This window comes from Prionailurus bengalensis, chromosome D3 (genome assembly GCF_016509475.1).
Source record: "Prionailurus bengalensis isolate Pbe53 chromosome D3, Fcat_Pben_1.1_paternal_pri, whole genome shotgun sequence".
Classification (NCBI taxonomy): Eukaryota; Metazoa; Chordata; class Mammalia; order Carnivora; family Felidae; genus Prionailurus; species Prionailurus bengalensis.
The window spans coordinates 8,357,706-8,375,566 of record NC_057356.1 but is presented as its reverse complement, the minus strand read 5'-3'; the positions used below and the strand labels follow the sequence as shown (position 1 = coordinate 8,375,566).

At 42.7% G+C, this 17,861-nt stretch overlaps 1 protein-coding gene across 2 annotated transcripts in view; it reads right to left on the bottom strand.

Annotated features, from left to right (window-relative positions):
- ATP2A2 (ATPase sarcoplasmic/endoplasmic reticulum Ca2+ transporting 2) overlaps positions 1 to 17,861 on the bottom strand; it is a 58,386-nt gene that overhangs the window by 4,725 nt on the left and 35,800 nt on the right. For both annotated transcript variants that reach the window (XR_006293863.1, XM_043557554.1), the window contains exons 7-19: positions 17,439 to 17,524; positions 16,012 to 16,476; positions 11,381 to 11,469; positions 10,894 to 10,996; positions 9,949 to 10,080; positions 6,190 to 6,312; positions 5,871 to 6,089; positions 4,756 to 5,091; positions 3,506 to 3,726; positions 2,892 to 3,094; positions 1,140 to 1,225; positions 741 to 874; positions 9 to 126 (exon numbers count right to left, since the gene is read on the bottom strand). Coding sequence is in view for 1 of the 2 variants with exons in the window: in XM_043557554.1 (XP_043413489.1) it covers positions 9 to 126; positions 741 to 874; positions 1,140 to 1,225; positions 2,892 to 3,094; positions 3,506 to 3,726; positions 4,756 to 5,091; positions 5,871 to 6,089; positions 6,190 to 6,312; positions 9,949 to 10,080; positions 10,894 to 10,996; positions 11,381 to 11,469; positions 16,012 to 16,476; positions 17,439 to 17,524 (2,315 nt within the window). In the remaining variant the exon portion in view is untranslated. The remainder of the gene's footprint in view (positions 1 to 8; positions 127 to 740; positions 875 to 1,139; positions 1,226 to 2,891; positions 3,095 to 3,505; positions 3,727 to 4,755; positions 5,092 to 5,870; positions 6,090 to 6,189; positions 6,313 to 9,948; positions 10,081 to 10,893; positions 10,997 to 11,380; positions 11,470 to 16,011; positions 16,477 to 17,438; positions 17,525 to 17,861) is intronic.

The window sequence follows — 17,861 nt, the reverse complement described above, 5'->3', positions numbered from 1 at the left end:
CCGCTTACTGGCAAAGGTTCCACGTAGAGGATGAGGAAATGGAGCGACATGGACAGGCAGATGGAGCCCACGAGCCAGATGTTCTCCCAAGGGGGCATCCTCAGCAGAGACTGGTTTTCAGACAAGCTGCAGAACAAGGAGAGGGACATGACACATGCCTGTCCAAAAGGCAAACACCTTTGTTACAAGTGACAAAGACCATTCGGAGCTATGCTTTAATAGGATAGTGGCTAACTTGGCATTGCCCACTGACCCAATTCTTTTGAGTGAAGTTTCTACTGTGGCAAAATTAAAGAAGAATGCTCAAATGTAGGACAAACTTCCAATTTTAAATCTAGGCTTCTTTCGGCACAGATGATTTCAGTGGACTCCAAGATGCTATCAATTGCCCTTGATGCTTAATGCTATTTTGGGATTTCCATTTTTGTCATGGGCTTAATTGGATGATACCATTTATCTCACTGCTAAAGAGCAAGAGCACCTTCCCTGTGGGCATTGGCGTATAGGGGCTCTGAAGTCCCTATTTTTGGCCTCTGCTGTCTCATAAAGAATGTGTGGTTAAACACTCCCACTACTTCCTGGAGGTGATGACGACTTAAGCTTTTAAAACCGGTGCTGCTTGTTCTCTTTTCTTTCTGGAGGGAGGAGCTTTCCTGAGATCCTCCATCAAGCAGGACACACAGTTCCCCTAGGCCCTGGCTGGGGGAGCTCTCGCCCCAGCCTGTGGAGGACTCACTGACCTGTTGAGGGCGTTACACATCTCTATGGTTACTAGAACAGACAGCGCCATTGTCATCGGGTACGGGGACTCAAAGATTGCACAATCCACTCCTTCAAAGTCCGGGTTGTCATCTTTACACTGTAGGAAGTGGCTCTGCAACAAACACCCATTCAAGTTCCTGATCAGCCAAGTCCATTTCCAAGGTCCATGCCCCAGTGACACAGTAAATCTCAGAACACAGACCCACAGGAGATCTCAGTCCATCCACCAGAGAAGCCCTGGTCCTTCAGAATAATCTTAGATGCAACTGTTTATTATTTATGCATTAAGATGATCTGGTAGGCACCGAAACCACAAAAACTCAAGGGCAATCTTATGCTTTGCCTCTAAGGTACAGGAAAGAAAGGTGGATACGTACCAGTTGGTAGAAGGACACCCTTGGACCCCCGTCGGCAGCAATAAACCACCACGCGGCAGCACCCACAGTAGCAGCGCCAACGTAACCTGGTAACAGACACAGGCAGGGTTTGCAGCCCACAGCTTATACTGCGGGCTCTGCCTCACAGGCCAATCCCCCGCAGAGATGAGACCTGGTTTGTCGATGGCACTGGAGAGCTTTGCTGCCACTAGCAACTGCTCACTCACATAGCCCAAGCAGCTGACGGTGGGTCTCTGCAAGGAGAGGGGTGTCTGGTACAGAAAAACCAGGCAACTTTTCCTCCAGAGTTTATGAGAAAAAGGAAATACTGCAACTGGCAGGGACCTCGACGACAGCCATGCCTTCTCTAACTGGCAGCAGGTACACACATACGCTATGTAAGCCCTTGCTGTGTTGGCTCAGATCACAGCACCCAGGACTTTTAGGGAAACTGATGCTCCCAGGTGTAAGCTTATTTGCTCTATCAAAGGCCTTGCAGAACCTTTACGTGGAAATGCTGTCAGAGCAGTTAGTGCAGAACACAGGCAACATGCCAAAAACCCAGAGCTGATTCTGGGACCACCCTCCCTCCCAACCTATCAGTTCTGAACTCAACAAGTTTACTACAAAGCAACGGGGTAGTGGAGAACAAGGGACTGGACACTGTGAAGATGGTGCCGATGCAGCAGCACCCACCACCACGACACAGGTGCATCCCCTAACCTGGCAGCTATGGGCAGGAATGAGAGAGCTGGTACATGGGGACAAAGCAGCTCTACACACACCATTGTGGCAACTCCCAGCAAACAGGAAAAGGTACACGGAGACAGGGTTCAGCACACAGGTGTTTACAGCACGCCAACACTTATGAAAATAAATACATGAAATAGATCTGTTTGCTAGACTTATTTCTGGGAGGGCACATGAAAAACCCAATGCTGGAGGGCAACTGACTCACTGAGAACCTTCTCACGCTATGCCAGTGTCCTTTTTGAATTTTAAATCATGCGAACTTATTAAAACAAAACCAAAACACCTTCCTACGGAACCCCAGGGAAGTTATTTAAACTCTGTAGGCCTCACTTTTCTAAAGTTGGGGCACAAGAATCAGCAGCTGGGCCAAGAGCATGAAGTCTACAGAAACAATGTATGTAGAGGAACATGACCTGTGGTCGAGGCTCCTGTGTGTTTACCAACCTCTGCAGATCAATGCACATCACCCTTCTCTACTCAGGGGAAGCAGGGCTTAGTTTCAGAGCTTGGGGATGTAAGGCCTGACCCTGACTCACCCCTATATCCCTTTGCCCTTAGATTAAATCTGAAAATCTCATTCACAAAGTCCCAAGGGATGATAAGGATGCTAAAACAAGGGACTAACTTTCCTGTAAACTGGACGTACAGTTTACTGAACTCCATTTTTTGCTACCCTAATATGGGGATAGAAGAAAAAAATGTGTGTTAAGGGATGAATTTACAAAACTTTGGCTTATGAAGATTACGTTTAAACATAAACAACATAGGGGCGCCTGTGTGGCTCTCAGTTAAGCATCCGACTTCAGCTCAGGTCATGATCTCACAGCTTGTGAGTTCAAGCCCCACGTTGGGCCTCTGTGCTGGCAGCTGAGAGCCTGGAGCCTGCTTGGGATTCTGTGTCTCGCTCTCTCTTGGCCCCTCCCCTGCTCATGCTCTTTCAAAAATAAGTAACATTAAAAAAAATTTTTTTTTAAATCAAGAATATAAAAAACTACTCACAGCCAATAGCTAGGTAACGGAAAAAGAGCCATCCGCTGATCAGTGGTTCCTTTGGGTTCCGGGGTGGTTTGTTCATGATGTCCAGATCAGGTGGGTTAAACCCCAGTGCGGTGGCAGGCAGGCCGTCTGTCACCAGATTGACCCAGAGCAGCTGGACAGGAATTAAAGCCTCAGGAAATCCAAGGGCTGCAGTCAGGAAAATACTGTTTCCACCCAAAGAAAGAGAAAGACCCCAAATTATTTTTGGCCACTATTTAAATAGCATTAGTACCCTCTCCTCCTCCCACAATCAATGGACAGTAACAATGACTGCTTGAAATAACTTTTTTTGGCCATCATCAAACACTCAGTATACCTAATTTTGAGTTAAAGTAAAATGTTAGAAGGCCATAGTTAAACTCATTTCTATGTTCTAGGGCATCCTTCACCGCCCAAGACAGCCAAAGACAGCTCTCCCGTGAGCCAAATGAACCTCTACCTTCCTTCCTCTCACTCCTCCCTCCCGACTCCTGCACAAAGACCAAAGCTGCTGCCACATGAACAAATCTGGAAAACTGGTTCACCCAAGCCAATTTTAGAAAAAAGACTACAAGTGCTCTTTCGCAGGGACCCACCAGACAACTTCCCCCACATTCGAAGAGATGAGGTAGCGGATAAACTGCTTCATATTGTTGTAAATCGCCCGCCCCTCCTCGACAGCAGCCACAATGGTGGAGAAGTTGTCGTCGGCCAGGACCATCTCAGAGGCGGTTTTAGCCACTGCCGTGCCAGAGCCCATGGCAATGCCAATCTCCGATTTCTTCAGGGCGGGAGCATCATTCACGCCATCCCCGGTCTGAAAGGGAAAGCGAGAACTGGTTTCTGCACACCTGCCATCACCTCACACACGCACCCCAACAAAGGCTTCGCTGTCCTGAAGCAAGGGCAATGAATGGAGCCTTGGGCTTCTGGGCACAGAGAATTTTCACTTTTACAAATTGGTGTCACAAAATGCACTTCACCTGGGAAACGTACAACCGGTGAATGAGCTTACCGAAGAGACTTCGGAGGGAAGTGGCACAAAGGGGACTTCAAATTCTTCTGTATTATTTTTTTACCAAACAAAACACAAAACCACCCACGTGGCAGTAAAGATGAAGCACGTGTATCACACAGACAAATCTCAAGTACAATAGGTGCACTATTCTAGGAAACTAGAACATGCCATTTAGAAAGATCAGAAAAATACTAAATATCGTCAACAGATACAAAGCTATCACTCCCATTTTTTTTAAACTTTTACTGAACACCCAACATTCAATTCAGAAAAGTGGTTCCCTTTGAGAGAAGGAAGAACACCTGTTAATATATTCTTTCAAATAACACCTTTTAAAAAAGTTTCACAGACGAGCAACAGAAAGCAAACACTCCACAACGTGAACTTGTCTGGGTGAAGAATCACACAAAGGGAAGAATCCCGGAAATGCCTCACCAATAAGCAGTTCTTAATGCTTCAACAGTACATCTAATTTCAGGTAGGGTTATCCAAAGATTGGGAATAGAAAACAGAGGAGTTCAGTCCTAAATCAATTTTTAGAAAACTTGAGATAACATGTATACTTTAACCAAGACAAAGACTAGATATCACCACATATTTCCCTGTGACTGATTCAGAAGGCATACTTCAACATCGTAAACTAGTCTAGAATCTTCCATGAAGGTAATAGTACATAGCATGCCAACTACTGGTTAACAGAACCCTAGAGAAACAGCTCTGATCATGACAAAAATCAAGATATTCCGAATTTGGGAGCTGTTACTAAAACTTTAACAGTCAAAATTACAACTTGCTGTATCTGTGTAGCATGAGTCCAAAGGTACTCACCATAGCTGTAATCTCATCAAAAGACTGAAGAAACTCTACAATTTTTGACTTGTGGGAAGGCTCAACTCGAGCAAAACAGCGGGCATTCAAGCAGGCATCTCTCTGGGCTGAAGGACTGAGCTCATCAAACTCCCGACCCGTAAAAGCCTTTGACGTCACATCCTCATCCTGCCCAAAGATGCCAATGCGGCGACAGATGGCCACAGCAGTGCCTTTGTTGTCCCCTGTGATCATGATCACCCGGATGCCTGCTTGCCGGCAAAGCTTCACAGAAGAGGCCACTTCAATTCTTGGAGGGTCCAGCATGCCCACACAGCCAACGAAAGTCAGATTAGTCTACAGCAAAAGAATCATCTTACGTTAAAACAGGCAGTTCTAGTTTCTCCCCTAATGGAAAACAAGGACCAGTTATACATAAAGAGCAAAGGCCTCTCCCATTTTCCTATGGTAAATTCTGTAGCTGTGACTCTTATCTAAGATTAACATTCATACAGATATAAATCCAATGAGGAATAGTATTTCTTCCAATGAACCAGAAAGGAATAAAAAACATCACTACCTTCTTGAACCAAATCATCCTTTAACTTTCAGGATAATATCCTGAAAGGAAGAAAAAAACATACTAAGGAGTAAGAGCATTTTGATACTGGCCACTCTTATGGCCCAGAGGACCAGTTCTTCCTAATTCTTCTGGGTCAGTGCTTCAGGAAGTCACACACCCAGAATTAAAGAGTTCTACTATGAGCAGAGGAGTAGAAGAAATCTCTCAACTTGGATATTTTGACCTTCAGTAACTAACGAATGTTTAAAAAAAATTCCCTATTTTTAAAACATCTTAATTTACTTAAGAGTTGCAAAATCATTTTTACAAGTTTCTTTGGCTCAAGTCTGGACTTTCCTACCTCGAAAGCAACAGACCTGTATTAAACTGTTAACTAGGCATGCTGGAAGCAGCACGCTGAATTAGAATGGTGGGGCATTTGGCCTGCAGAAAAACAAATAACCACACCTCTTTCTTGGCAAAAGCAAGACTCATTTGACCTTTTACTGAAGGAGCGCTGTTTGAACACAATGAGTGTGCAGGGTGTGGGGGAAGGAGCATTTTGTTAGCTAACCTCATATTTGATAAAGTTGGCAGAGTCCTCAAGGTTCATTTCTTCTCTTCTCAGTGGGTTGTCATGAGTGGCCAGAGCCAGGCACCGCAGTGTGTCGCTGCCACTACCCCATTCCCTGATGACAGACATGACCTTCTGTTTGACTCCAGGGGTCATAGGGACTTTGGTACTTCCAACCCGAATGTGGGTGCACCTGTCAATGACACCTTCGGGAGCGCCCTGGAAATGTTACAGATTTAGATCAGGAACTGTACTTACTGGGCTCACCCAGGATCCTAATCTTGGAAAGAACATCTCAACTGCAATCTGCTGTACTTGCCTTCACAAACATTTTGCTCATCGATGTCCGGCTTGGTTTGTTTGGTGTACAATAAACTGACATTGATTTTCTATCGCGTGAAAACTCGAGAGTAAATTCTTTTTTCATTAACTGCTTTATGACCTGAAAAGAGAACACGCATGGAATACTACTGGGTAACAATTTCTGAATATTTTTCACTTGGTCAACAAATGTTCACTAAGCGCCTATTCTGTGACAGGTGCTGGGGTTTAGCCATGGACAGCGAACAAGTTCTCACCCTCATGAAGTTTAAACTTACCCTCTCATTTGGGAAAGACACACTAGAAGGTAAATGCACATATAGTAAATGCTATGGAGGAAAAAATGTTTAGATAAGGCAAGGAAGGGAGACAGAAGATTTGTGTATGTATAGGTTGCAATTTTACATAAAGTAGTCAGAAGAAGGCAGAGTTTGAGTAAAAATGTGAAGGATGTGTGAGCTGAGAGTGCCGAAGTGCAGGCTGGCATGACCTGGCATGTTCAAGGAGCCTCCGGGCCATATAGCTATAAGAGTCGCAAGAAAAAGAGAGAAGTGTAATGGCCGGTGGGCAGGGGGTGGGGGGGAGTAGGTGTGGGAGGACAGAAGCAGGTTGTAGGACTTTGAAAGTCACTTTAAGGCAATTGGCTTTTATAGCAAGTGAAAATGGGAAGATGATGGAGGGTTTCAGGCTCTCGCAGTTGAAGGGGGACAAGGAGCACCATTTAGTACAAATAATCTAAGAGAGATGATGGCAACCGTGGGCAGGAATGGTTGGTCCACAGCACTGCTGCCCCACAGAAGGGTCTACTGTGATGGAAATGTTCTATGGGAGCTGTTCATGTAGCTGTCCTATGTGGCTACTAAGCACCTGAAAAGCCATTGTTCTCTTTATTCTAAATAGCTTTAGGGAGCCTGCACATTAGACGCCAGCACACTAACCAGAAGAGCTCATGGAAGTAACTGAAGACAGAAAAGGTTGAGGACTGGGCTCTGGGGCCTCTCCACCCCCGGTCATATGTGTAAGATCCAGCCAAGGAGTTGGCAGAGGGATGGGAGGGAGGAGAACAAGTGAAGGAATGTTTCACAGAGGGAGAGACCAACAGCTCAGGTAAATGAGGACTGAAAATGACTCTTTGGATTCAGACACTGTTGCGTTGTGTACACAACCATGTTATCTACAACATACACTGTACCTTTTTAACAGTAAAAAAATTTTTTTAATGTTTATTTTTGAGAGAGAGCATGAGTAGGGGAGGGGCAGAGAAAGAGGGAGACACAGAATTTGAAGCAGGTTCCAGGCTTAGCTGTCAGCACAGAGCCTGACGCAGGGCTTGAACCCACGAACTGTGAGATCATGACCTGAGCCAAAGTTGGATGCTTAACCCATTGACCCACCCAGGTGCCCTACACTAGCCTTTCTAATTTTTATACCTTTGATTTCTTTTTCTTGTCTTATTGCATTGACTGGGGCTGCTGGGACAATACTGAATAGAAAGATTGAGAGCAGAAAATTGTTTGTCGCTACTAAGTATGACATTAGTATATAGACTCTGTGTAAATATACCTTCAACTTGAAGACAGGTTTGCTGAATTGTTTTTGTTTTGTTTTTGTAGTTTATTTTGAGAGAGTGAGCAAGTCAGCAAGGGATGGGGAGAGAACCACCACAAGTAGGCTCCACGCTCTATCTCACAAACTAAGATCATGACCTGAGCTGAAATCAAGAGTTGGAAGCTTAACCGACTGAGCCACCTAGGTGCCCAGGTTTGTGGAGTTTTTATCATGAACACAAATTTTACCAGATGCCCTTTCTGTATCTACTTAAATGATCTTACGGTTTTCTGTCTTTATTCAATTATGTGAATTACACTGATCCTCCCCCATCCCCCACTCAGATACAAAGCTAGTAATTGCAGAAATCCTCAAGAACCTCAGCATCCAATGTGGGCAGTGACGAGTGGACAGACTGTGGGTTCTCTGCCAGGCTGGGTGGACTATGGTCATCCTCTCAGCCAGAGCTGCCTCAAGCAGAAAAAGACTATCACTGAATTCTGCATTATTTGACTCGTATGTATTTACGTGTTTAGTTTCCATTAAGCATTTTCACCAAATGCTCTAGAAAGACTGAAGGAATGTGTAGTGATTCTTAGGTGTAGATCTAGGCACCAGATACATCCTGGGTGGAGAGAAGAATACAGCCATTTCTAACAGCATCAGGATAGTCCATTAGGCCTTAAAAAGCTGGGTTCTGCCCACTTCCTCTCTGAACTACAACAGGTTCCTGCTTTCTCGGGGCCGGAGACTGGCATGAGTTCAGATCTGGAAATTTTCGGTGAAGGAGCCCCCATGACAGTCATTACTGATCTCCTCGCTCAGCTGCTGACAAAAAAATGAGGCAGCCATGGATCAAGAAATGGCTTAGTCTGCAGACAAGAGAACAGACAGCCTTGCCCTTACGTCCCGTCAAAATGACAGTTAATACACTGCTTGTAAGCTCCATACTACTTGTTTCCCTTTATCGAGTGGTTACAGGTCTAGAATCAAACAGTTCTAACACTCAGTCTCTGTGAAGGTTGCCTCTGAGGGACTTAGTCAAACCAACTAATAGAGCTGTCAGACAATGTGGTTTTGCAAGGATGCCCCTCTGCCCCCTTTATCCCACTCCAGCTCACTGCCAGTGTGAGAGTGAGGGCTCTAAAATGGAGACCAGGACATCTCCCATTTTATGGATGCCACAGGAGATGCCCAGGACCCTTGTGACTATGAGATTGCTAATGGTGGAGTGTGGATCATGTCACAGCGGGGAGGGCCTTAATTCTGGTGTGAGCTTTGTTTTCTTGATAATATAAAGGAGATAAAATGATGCAAAGAGAGGGTGCTAGAGAAGGAGTCCAGTTCTGCCTCACCCTGTGAAACTATGCTCATCACTGCAGGCCTCAGTTTCCCTGTCTGTGAATGCCAGACTGGACTGGATGGATCCTTTCACAGCCTGACATTGGTGTGCTCACCAAAATGCTTAAAAAACTTGACTGGAGGGGCATCTGGGTGGCTCAGTCAAGTGTCTGACTTCGGCTCAGGTCATGATCTCACGGTTCGTGAGTTTAAGCCCTGCATTGGGCTCTGCTTTGGTATTGTAGAGCCTGCTTGGGATACTCTCTCCCTCTCTCCCCTCCTCAGATTGCACATGCACTCTCTCTCTCACAAAATAAACTTAAAAAAAAAAAAAAAAAAAAAAAAAAAAAAAAAAAAAGAACTTGACTGGAGTGCACTGGAGAAAATCAGAAAAGTGAAACAAGAGAATACATTAAAACAGCTACTTTGAGAAATTTTACTAGAAAAGAAAAGAAGCAGAGTGCTAAAGGGGGAAACAAAAAAAAGAAAGTTTTAAGGTAAAAAACATACTACTCTGTCCTGTGCCGATGAGGATCTACCAGAGATGGAAAATGGATAGTGCAGGAGAGAGAAGTCGGGACTCATGGCACAAAGGGCAGGGGGTTCTGACAGGAGCAAGGATGACAGATTGCTCGCAGTGCCATGGGAGAGGAGGTGGAGCTTACAGGTGCAGACAGCTGCGTATGGAAATTATCTAGTGATTGCTTCTATTTTCTTGGTCAGACAGGTAGCCAGATCATTGTACCAGAGAGCAAATGAGAGAAGGAGATGCCGCCAGTTTGAGGAGAAAGGTATGAATCTACCTAGTTGTCCAAGAGGGCGGGGAACGAAAGACAGTGCACACAACACCCCACGCTTCAATACTGACCGAGTTGCAGGCATTTGCTCTTTCTATTTTAGAAAGACCCTTCAGTTCGGTATCAAATACATTCATCTTCTCTACTAGGCAAGTGAGAGCAGTCTCTGTAGCTTCCCCAACTTTTTCATACACGCCCTTCGCCTGTATTGGTTAAAAGCATAAAGTGAAAAAGCAGTGAATAAGTTTTTCATCAATAAAGACTTCCCATCAGAGGAGAGCTTGTCTTTCGTTGCACCATTATTGTCGGGGCTGTTTTTATCCTACTCTGGAGCAAATGAGGCAGACAAAAATACACTCAAAGCACATTTTATCTTATTCTAATAATTATATTTTTTATTTCCTTTAACTATGAGAAGCCAATAGTCATAGTATTAATTCAAACAACTTTCAAATAGTATGTGAAATTGCATGTCATTATTTATCATTCTACAGAGTTCACATTCAGGTTCTGATGGAGACTGGCTTGTCTTTTAGAAACCAGTGGGTTAATCTGTAAGTAAAAAGGGAGGAAAAAAAGGTCTACTGTTTAAATTTTATATTATTTTATCATCATCATCATCATCATCATCATCATCATCATCAAAACAGCCCTCTAAGCCTCAGCTCATCCTCAAGGATATAATACTACCCATCTTAAAAAACAAGATTAATACCCTCTACTTTCAGGAAAAATTTCCTCTCCTAGGTTTTCTTCACTTTTGGTAGCCACACTACAAGCCAAAGGAAACATCGCATACATCCTCTTAGTTTCAAAGTGACTGCAACACTTAGAGGATATATGAAAGGCTCTCGGCTTTCTTTGACTAGGTCATGCTGACTCGGATAAAATGGAAAGAGGAAATAAAATCAGAAACTGTTACTTTCCAGAGGAAGGAAGGCTGGATTTTCATTCCACCCACCCCACCTTTGAGCTAGAATAGCCAGGTCTACTTTTTCATTTATGAGGAGCCTTACCTCATTGTAATCCAATGCAGAATCATTACAAAGAGCACAAATTGTTGCCAATTCCACAAGACCATCATATTGATGACATTTCACTGGTTTGTCATCTTTATGCCTATCAAAAGAAGAAAAACACTTTTAGAGCATAATGTGGTCATCTCTATTGATTTTTATTTAATTTGTAATATAATTTTGTGGGCAACAGCCTGGCAAGTATTCAAAAGAATTTGAGTGATGGTTCTTAGAAATCTGATGCTGGAGACAACAGAATGTGTCTTTGATATTAGGAATCAACCAGTAAACACCAGAAGTTCTTAATTAATGAAATTCTTCCACCACAGGTATCAATACAGAACAAACCAGCTGAAAAATTAGGCTCTAAAGCAGAGCTAAATAAAAATGAAAAAAGTCACTGACTTATAACCTGTTTTCTCTTAAATCTATACAAGTACCAAACTGCTACAACGGATCCTTTAAATGATAAGGTGGGTTTACTCACACTTCTCCAATAGGTGCATATGTTGACCCAGTTATGGTAAACTCATTAAGGGAACAAGTATCCCCCTCAACCTTGTCCAGAATGAACATCTACAGAAAAAAAAGCGTCAAGTGTTTAAAATGTGCCAGAAAAAAATCTCTGCTAAGACAAAAAGCATTTCTCATGGAAGAAAACAATTTTAATGAAACTTATGAACTGAACCTCAGCATCAGATTTTTCCTTATACCAACTAGATGCTATTTAGGATTGCCTCCCCCATCCAGCCAAGAGTCTGAAAAACAGTATCACAGAGGTGCTGAATAAATAAACAACAGGGGCACCAAAGACACAGAAGACAACCCACATGAAATCTAAGTTATGAGGACTCCAGGTCATTCAATTCCAAAGACACAGCAGTAGTCTTCAGAGGACTCCGAATTCCCAATTTCAAACGGCTGGCTGAGAAAGTAGTATTAGGTAGTCATGCCTGGGAGCTAATAGTAAAAGCCTGGGAAGAATAAACTCACATTTCAGAGCTGCATAAACATTCCCTGAGTAAAATAAGACAAATCACTTCTCTCCTCCTTCCCACTTATTTTTATTGTGGCAATAGCTCATTTTCTATGAAGCTGCATAACTCCATGTGCACAGTAAGGAGCCTGCAGAACTGACTGAACTGACATCACCAAGGCAACACAGACAGAAGCATGCTTAGGAAAGGATTCTTAATTTTACAGTGACATGAGCTAGTTTCTTAAAGATCAGGTTCCCCCAGCCCCCCTCGGTTTGCTTTTCAATCATGATTTAGAAGCCCGGTTTGGAAGACTCAGATTTAGACTTGTGTTTTCATGCAAATTGAAACTATAACACCTTCTCATAAAACACAGAACAAAAACACAAAGTGCTCCTTCAACTATACTTTATGGTGCCAAAATGCCTGTGAAATATGAACAATTAAGAACATGACCAGGGGCGGCCGGGTAGCTCAGTTGGTTGTCTGATTTGATTTCAGCTCAGGTCATGATCTTGCCATTTGTGGGATCAAGCCCTACAGTCAGGCTCTGCACTAACAACTTGGAGCCTGCTTGTGATTTTCTCCCGTGCCCCCCCCCTCCCCTTATGCGCGCTCTCTCAAAACAAATAAAACATTAAAAAAGAAAGAGAAAGAAAGGAAGGAAGGAAGGAGAGAGTGAGAGAGGAGAGACAGAAAGAAAAAAACGGGGTGCCTAGGTGGCTCAGCCAGTTAAGTGTCTGACTTCAGCTCAGGGCATGATCTCTCGGTTTGTGAGTTCAAGCCCTGCACTAGGCTCTGTGTTAACAACTCAGAGCCTAGAGCCTGCTCCAGATTCTCTGTGTCTCCCCCTCTCTCTGCCCCTCCCCTGCTTTCACTCTGTCTCTCTCTCAAAAATAATAAACATTAAAAAATTTTTAAATATATAATCAAACCATTTACAATAATTTAAAACTACTAAACTCAAGTTTAAAAAGAGCCACGTAGTGCTTTAAGGTATCTTTTCAGAGAATCTCAACTCAGATTCAGTAACAAAATCAGTTCATGCTTATTTTAAAGTAACTTTTTTTTAGGGGCGCCTGGGTGGCTCAGTTGGTTAAGCATCCAACTTCGGTTCAGGTCATGATCTCATGGTTAATCGGGCTCTGTGTTGACAGCTCGGAGCCTGGAGCCTGCTTCGGATTCTGTGTCTCCTTCTCTCTCTGCCTCTCCCTCACTAGCACTGTCTCTCAAAAATAAACATTAAAAAAAAAAAATTAAAATAACTTATTTTTGCCTCACAAGATTTTTGCTTGTTATATAGGACAAACTTTTAAGTTCTGAAAGTTTTATCTTTTTTTTTTTAATATATATTTTTTAAGTTTATTTTGAGAGAGAGAGCGTGCAAGCAGGGTAGGGGCACAGACAGGAGAAAGAATCCCAAGCATGTTCTGCACTGTTAGCGCAGTGCCCAATGCGGGGCTTGAACTCATGAACTGTGAGATCATAACCTGAGCTGAAGTTGGATGCTTAACCGACTGAGCCACCCAGGCGCCCCACATCTTTTTTTTTTTTTTTAAACTCTACACCCTACACGGGGTTCGAACTCACAACCCCAAGATCAAGAGTCACATGCTCTACTGACTCAGCCAGCCAGGCACCCAAAAAGCTTCATTTCAAAAGTTATTTAGATATAAATTAACCCTGGAACGGAACTAGAGCCACGAACAAGACATATGTCTTTTTTTTTTAATGAAATTATATAAGAGGATTTAAAACTGTGATGACTCCTGATAAAAAAGGTTCTAATTCAAACATACGCAACCAGTGTTAAATGAGGAAAAGATTCATGTCCAAGATCACATGCAGCAGTATCAGTGACGCCTACATTTTTTTCTAACAGATACAACAACTAAAAAAAGGAAGCTTGTCAAATGGCTCCTTCCAAATATGTTTGACATTTTACAGAAGAGGAACAAAGGACCAGAGAGGTTAAACAAGTGCTCAAGGTTATATAATTATTAAGTGGAAGACAGAGGACTAGGTTTAACTACCCATCTCTCCTATAAAAAACCCAACTTTGCCCTTTTTTTACCCTTTTATTAGAAGTTGTGTGACCCCCAGACATATCACTTAACTTCTCAGGGCCTGAGTTTTTAAACCTCTTGAGCAGGATTACCAGGATCCATAAAGTCACAATGTGAAAAACTAAGTGCACTAAGCAACATCATAAGTTGACATTATTACCACACACCATGTCATTTCTTTAATGATACAGTTTAAAAAAGTGAGACTTTCAGTTTATACCACGGTCCAAAATATTCTAAGATATTCAGAATTTTAGTTCACATTAAGTAAATCTGAATGCAAGTGGGCATCGTAGATTACAAGCAAGTAAACCATTTAGGAACTGCATGATGAAAGTATTTCTAAGTCAAGGGCAGTTATGCAACCTGCTGCAAGAAACCTCCCATAGAATACAGATTAGCATCAGCTTTCTGTCACAGAGGTACAACAGAACAAAGAGGCAGGCTACGCTGTTTAATGGAAGAAAACATCTTACACCAGCTAAGAGAAAATATAAAAACAAAAATCTTTTATTACAGACTCTGTTTTATTCTTAGTTTGAAATCTGATTTGCTCCCACAGTTTGAAATTAGTTGACAACTAGCTATTAGCCAATTTACACCTTTTCTGGTTCCAAGGAATGAAAACCTAGGTAAACCTAGGTAGCTCAGTCAAACCCTGCTTATTACCACATAAGAGACAAAACACCTGTCCATTCATTCTAAATTGGGGTCTGGACTACACAAAGAGTTGGTGGGAGTGGGGGGGGGGGGGGTTGTGTATCTAAAAATCATCATGAATTTCAATTTGGCAAGATAAAAATTCCAAGGGTTTAATTGTATTAGAAGAAAAATGATTTCTAATACGAAAAAACATTATCCAAAACCTGGAAATAAGGCCAACAGGATATCCACAGTCCCTTCAATGTCATTCAGAAGCATTACTTTACAGGCTCAAAGATTAGTATTCTAGAAATATAAAACACTGTTCCACTGTGCTATTTATTTATTTAGAGCTCGTTACTTACAAGAGGCTGTGGATACTCCTACAGGAAAGACAAACTGTAGTTTCACTGCCCTAGTGACTACTTTTTTAAAAAGTTTATTCATTTGTTTATTTTGACAGAGTGCAAGCATGGGAGAGGAGCAGAGAGGGAGAGGGAGAATCCCAAGCAGGCTCCGCACTATCAGTGCAGAGCTGGACGCGTGGCTCAAACCCACAAATCGTGAGATCATGACTTGAGCCGAAATCAAGAGTGGCGGGTCACTTAACCAACTGAGCCATCCAGGTGCCAGTGCCCTATAGGATATTAACCAGTTTTTGTAATCTAACATACAGCAATTCTATTCTAATATTGAGTACTTCCTCAAATGCTCTTTGTAATCAGTTTTACCATTTTACTGATTCTCTCAATATTTAACAAGCCAAACAGGATCTTTGGTGTCCACTCAGTATTTTACAAGTTGTGTACCTTTGGGAAAATTATACTTTCACTTGCATAAAGTTGTTCAAATAAAACCTAGGGAAAGAACTTAATTCAGCTGTATCAGTATTTCTGTAGTTATTACTTTTCTAAGGGCAACTTTAAACAGTTCTTATTTTATCCCCCAAGTGATGGTCAAGACAACCTAAGAAAGGAGGATGAACATAGAACAAAGCAATTATTTGCCTTTCAAGAAAGCATGTCTCATCCACTGTGTTATGAAAACACAAGTTAGAAGTTTAGCTAGGCTGGTAGGTACGGAACTAGCTGCTTTACAGAATTCTCTTAAGGCTGTTTCAGTAACATACATGCACTCAGTGATGGAGCAGTCACCTAACACATTTACAGCCCGTCTATAGTTACCTTCCCCAGTGTAAGTACGTTAACCATGCAGATACCCTTATTTCATGAATTAGTTTTAGGAATTAGAGGACTAAATTCCTTTGAGGCATCAGATTACCTTGGGTTAAGGCTATACACACAATCCTATTTGTTTAAAGTACTTTAAAAGGTATCAAATTACAAATCCAAGGTTTTGATGATATGAGGGCATATTCTTAGGATGAATCAATAACCACCAGCAGCAAAGAGTCTTAAATCACTCCCACTTACCCTGCACACTGACATCTGGTTCGTCGTAAGCGTACCAGTCTTGTCTGAGCAGATAACAGAAGTACAACCAAGGGTTTCCACAGAAGGGAGACTTCGAACAATGGCATTTTTCTTTGCCATTCTGCGAGTTCCAAGAGCCAGGCAGGTGGTGATGACAGCAGGCAGACCTTCAGGAATGGCCGCCACAGCCAGGGCCACCGCAATTTTAAAGTAGTAAATAGCACCCCTGATCCAGGAGCCTCCGTGAACTGGGTCATTGAAGTGCCCAATGTTTATGATCCAGACTGCAATGCAAATAAGGGATATGACTTTGGAAAGCTGCTCCCCAAACTCGTCTAGTTTCTGCTGGAGGGGTGTTCTCTCCTGTTCTGTTGCCACCATCTCATCCCGGATCTTGCCGATTTCTGTGTTAACTCCAGTTGCCACCACCACTCCCATGGCTTTGCCAGCAGCAATGTTTGTTCCCTACAACAGAAGTAGAGGAAACTGATTAGAAGAGTAACACTGCACCCAACTTAAACACCGACTAGTGAACTCAGAACAGTTTACTAGTCTGTGGGTATTTATTAGAGCACCCAGACACTCTCATATTCTGCTGGGCCTTCCAGTGGCTGCTGCTACTCAGAGAACTAGCCATCCAACCTGGACAATGCAGGCAGCATGGTCTGGCTCTTCTTGTTTCTCATTTCATGCAGTTCCTACTTGCCCAGGGAAGCTCCACCCTGACCACCCACCCCTGGAAACTCTATTCATAATATTGAGCCTGGCTTGCAGACTGGCTTTGGGCTGGAACAGGGCTCTAAGCCCTCTGCGTTCCTGACTCTTCAAACTCCATCTGGCCCTCAACCCTAAGCATTCTCCACAGCTGCCCCCACTGTGATCACCTATAACGAGCAGGGCCACCAGCACCGTGAGCTACCTTGAGGACCTCCACTCAAGCACTGGCATTCACAAATCATGAAATCAAGTAGGAGCACTCTCTCCCCACCCCACTTTACTTCCCAGTGCTGGTGTGATACAACTTCATGATTTTCACTGTAATCCTATAGCACTTTACTTACTAGGAGTGGCTAGGCTCCCATACTAACTCGTATACAAATACGCACCATTTGAAGTATTTTAAATGCCAAACAAGCAAAGCCTATCAATTTCTCAACTTTTCATTTCAAAAAAATTTAACAGCAAACTGGTGTACAATGAACATCCATTTTACTTTTCACCCAGACTCACCTCTTATTATTGTTGCCACATTTGCTTACTTTCTAAACACACACCTTTTTCCTGTGATCTACATACTGATATCATCCACATCATTTAAAAACATCTTTATAGGCTAAGCCTTTCTCACACAGATCTACTTTTCTAGGTATACAGATAAAGAATTTAAAGGTGTTTGACCTGATCTTCACATTTGACAAAGTACTTACAGAAAACAGCATGTTCTTCTTATCTTGGTTGACGGCCCGTGGGTCTGGGACAGGGTCAGTGTGCTTGATGACAGACACAGACTCACCTAAGCGGGTTGAGAGAAGGAACCATTAGATCTGTGCCATCCACATGTAGAACCTGGACCCTCACTCATTAAACTGCTAGCACTCTCAGGAGATAGGATAAAAGACCCCATCTGCTCGAAGGAGGTGAGCTAGTAAAACTTAGAAACTAACTTCAGAGCAAAGAATGTCAGGATTAAAATTAGTACAATTTCAAAATAAACTTAATTTTGAAATAAAATCCCAGTCAACTGCCTTTATTTCCCACAGTAACTATTCAAATCTAGTCTGTTTTCAGGTATCAATTTTATACTCTAATACTGTGAATATGTATTTATATGTATTTGTTGTAGTTGCACA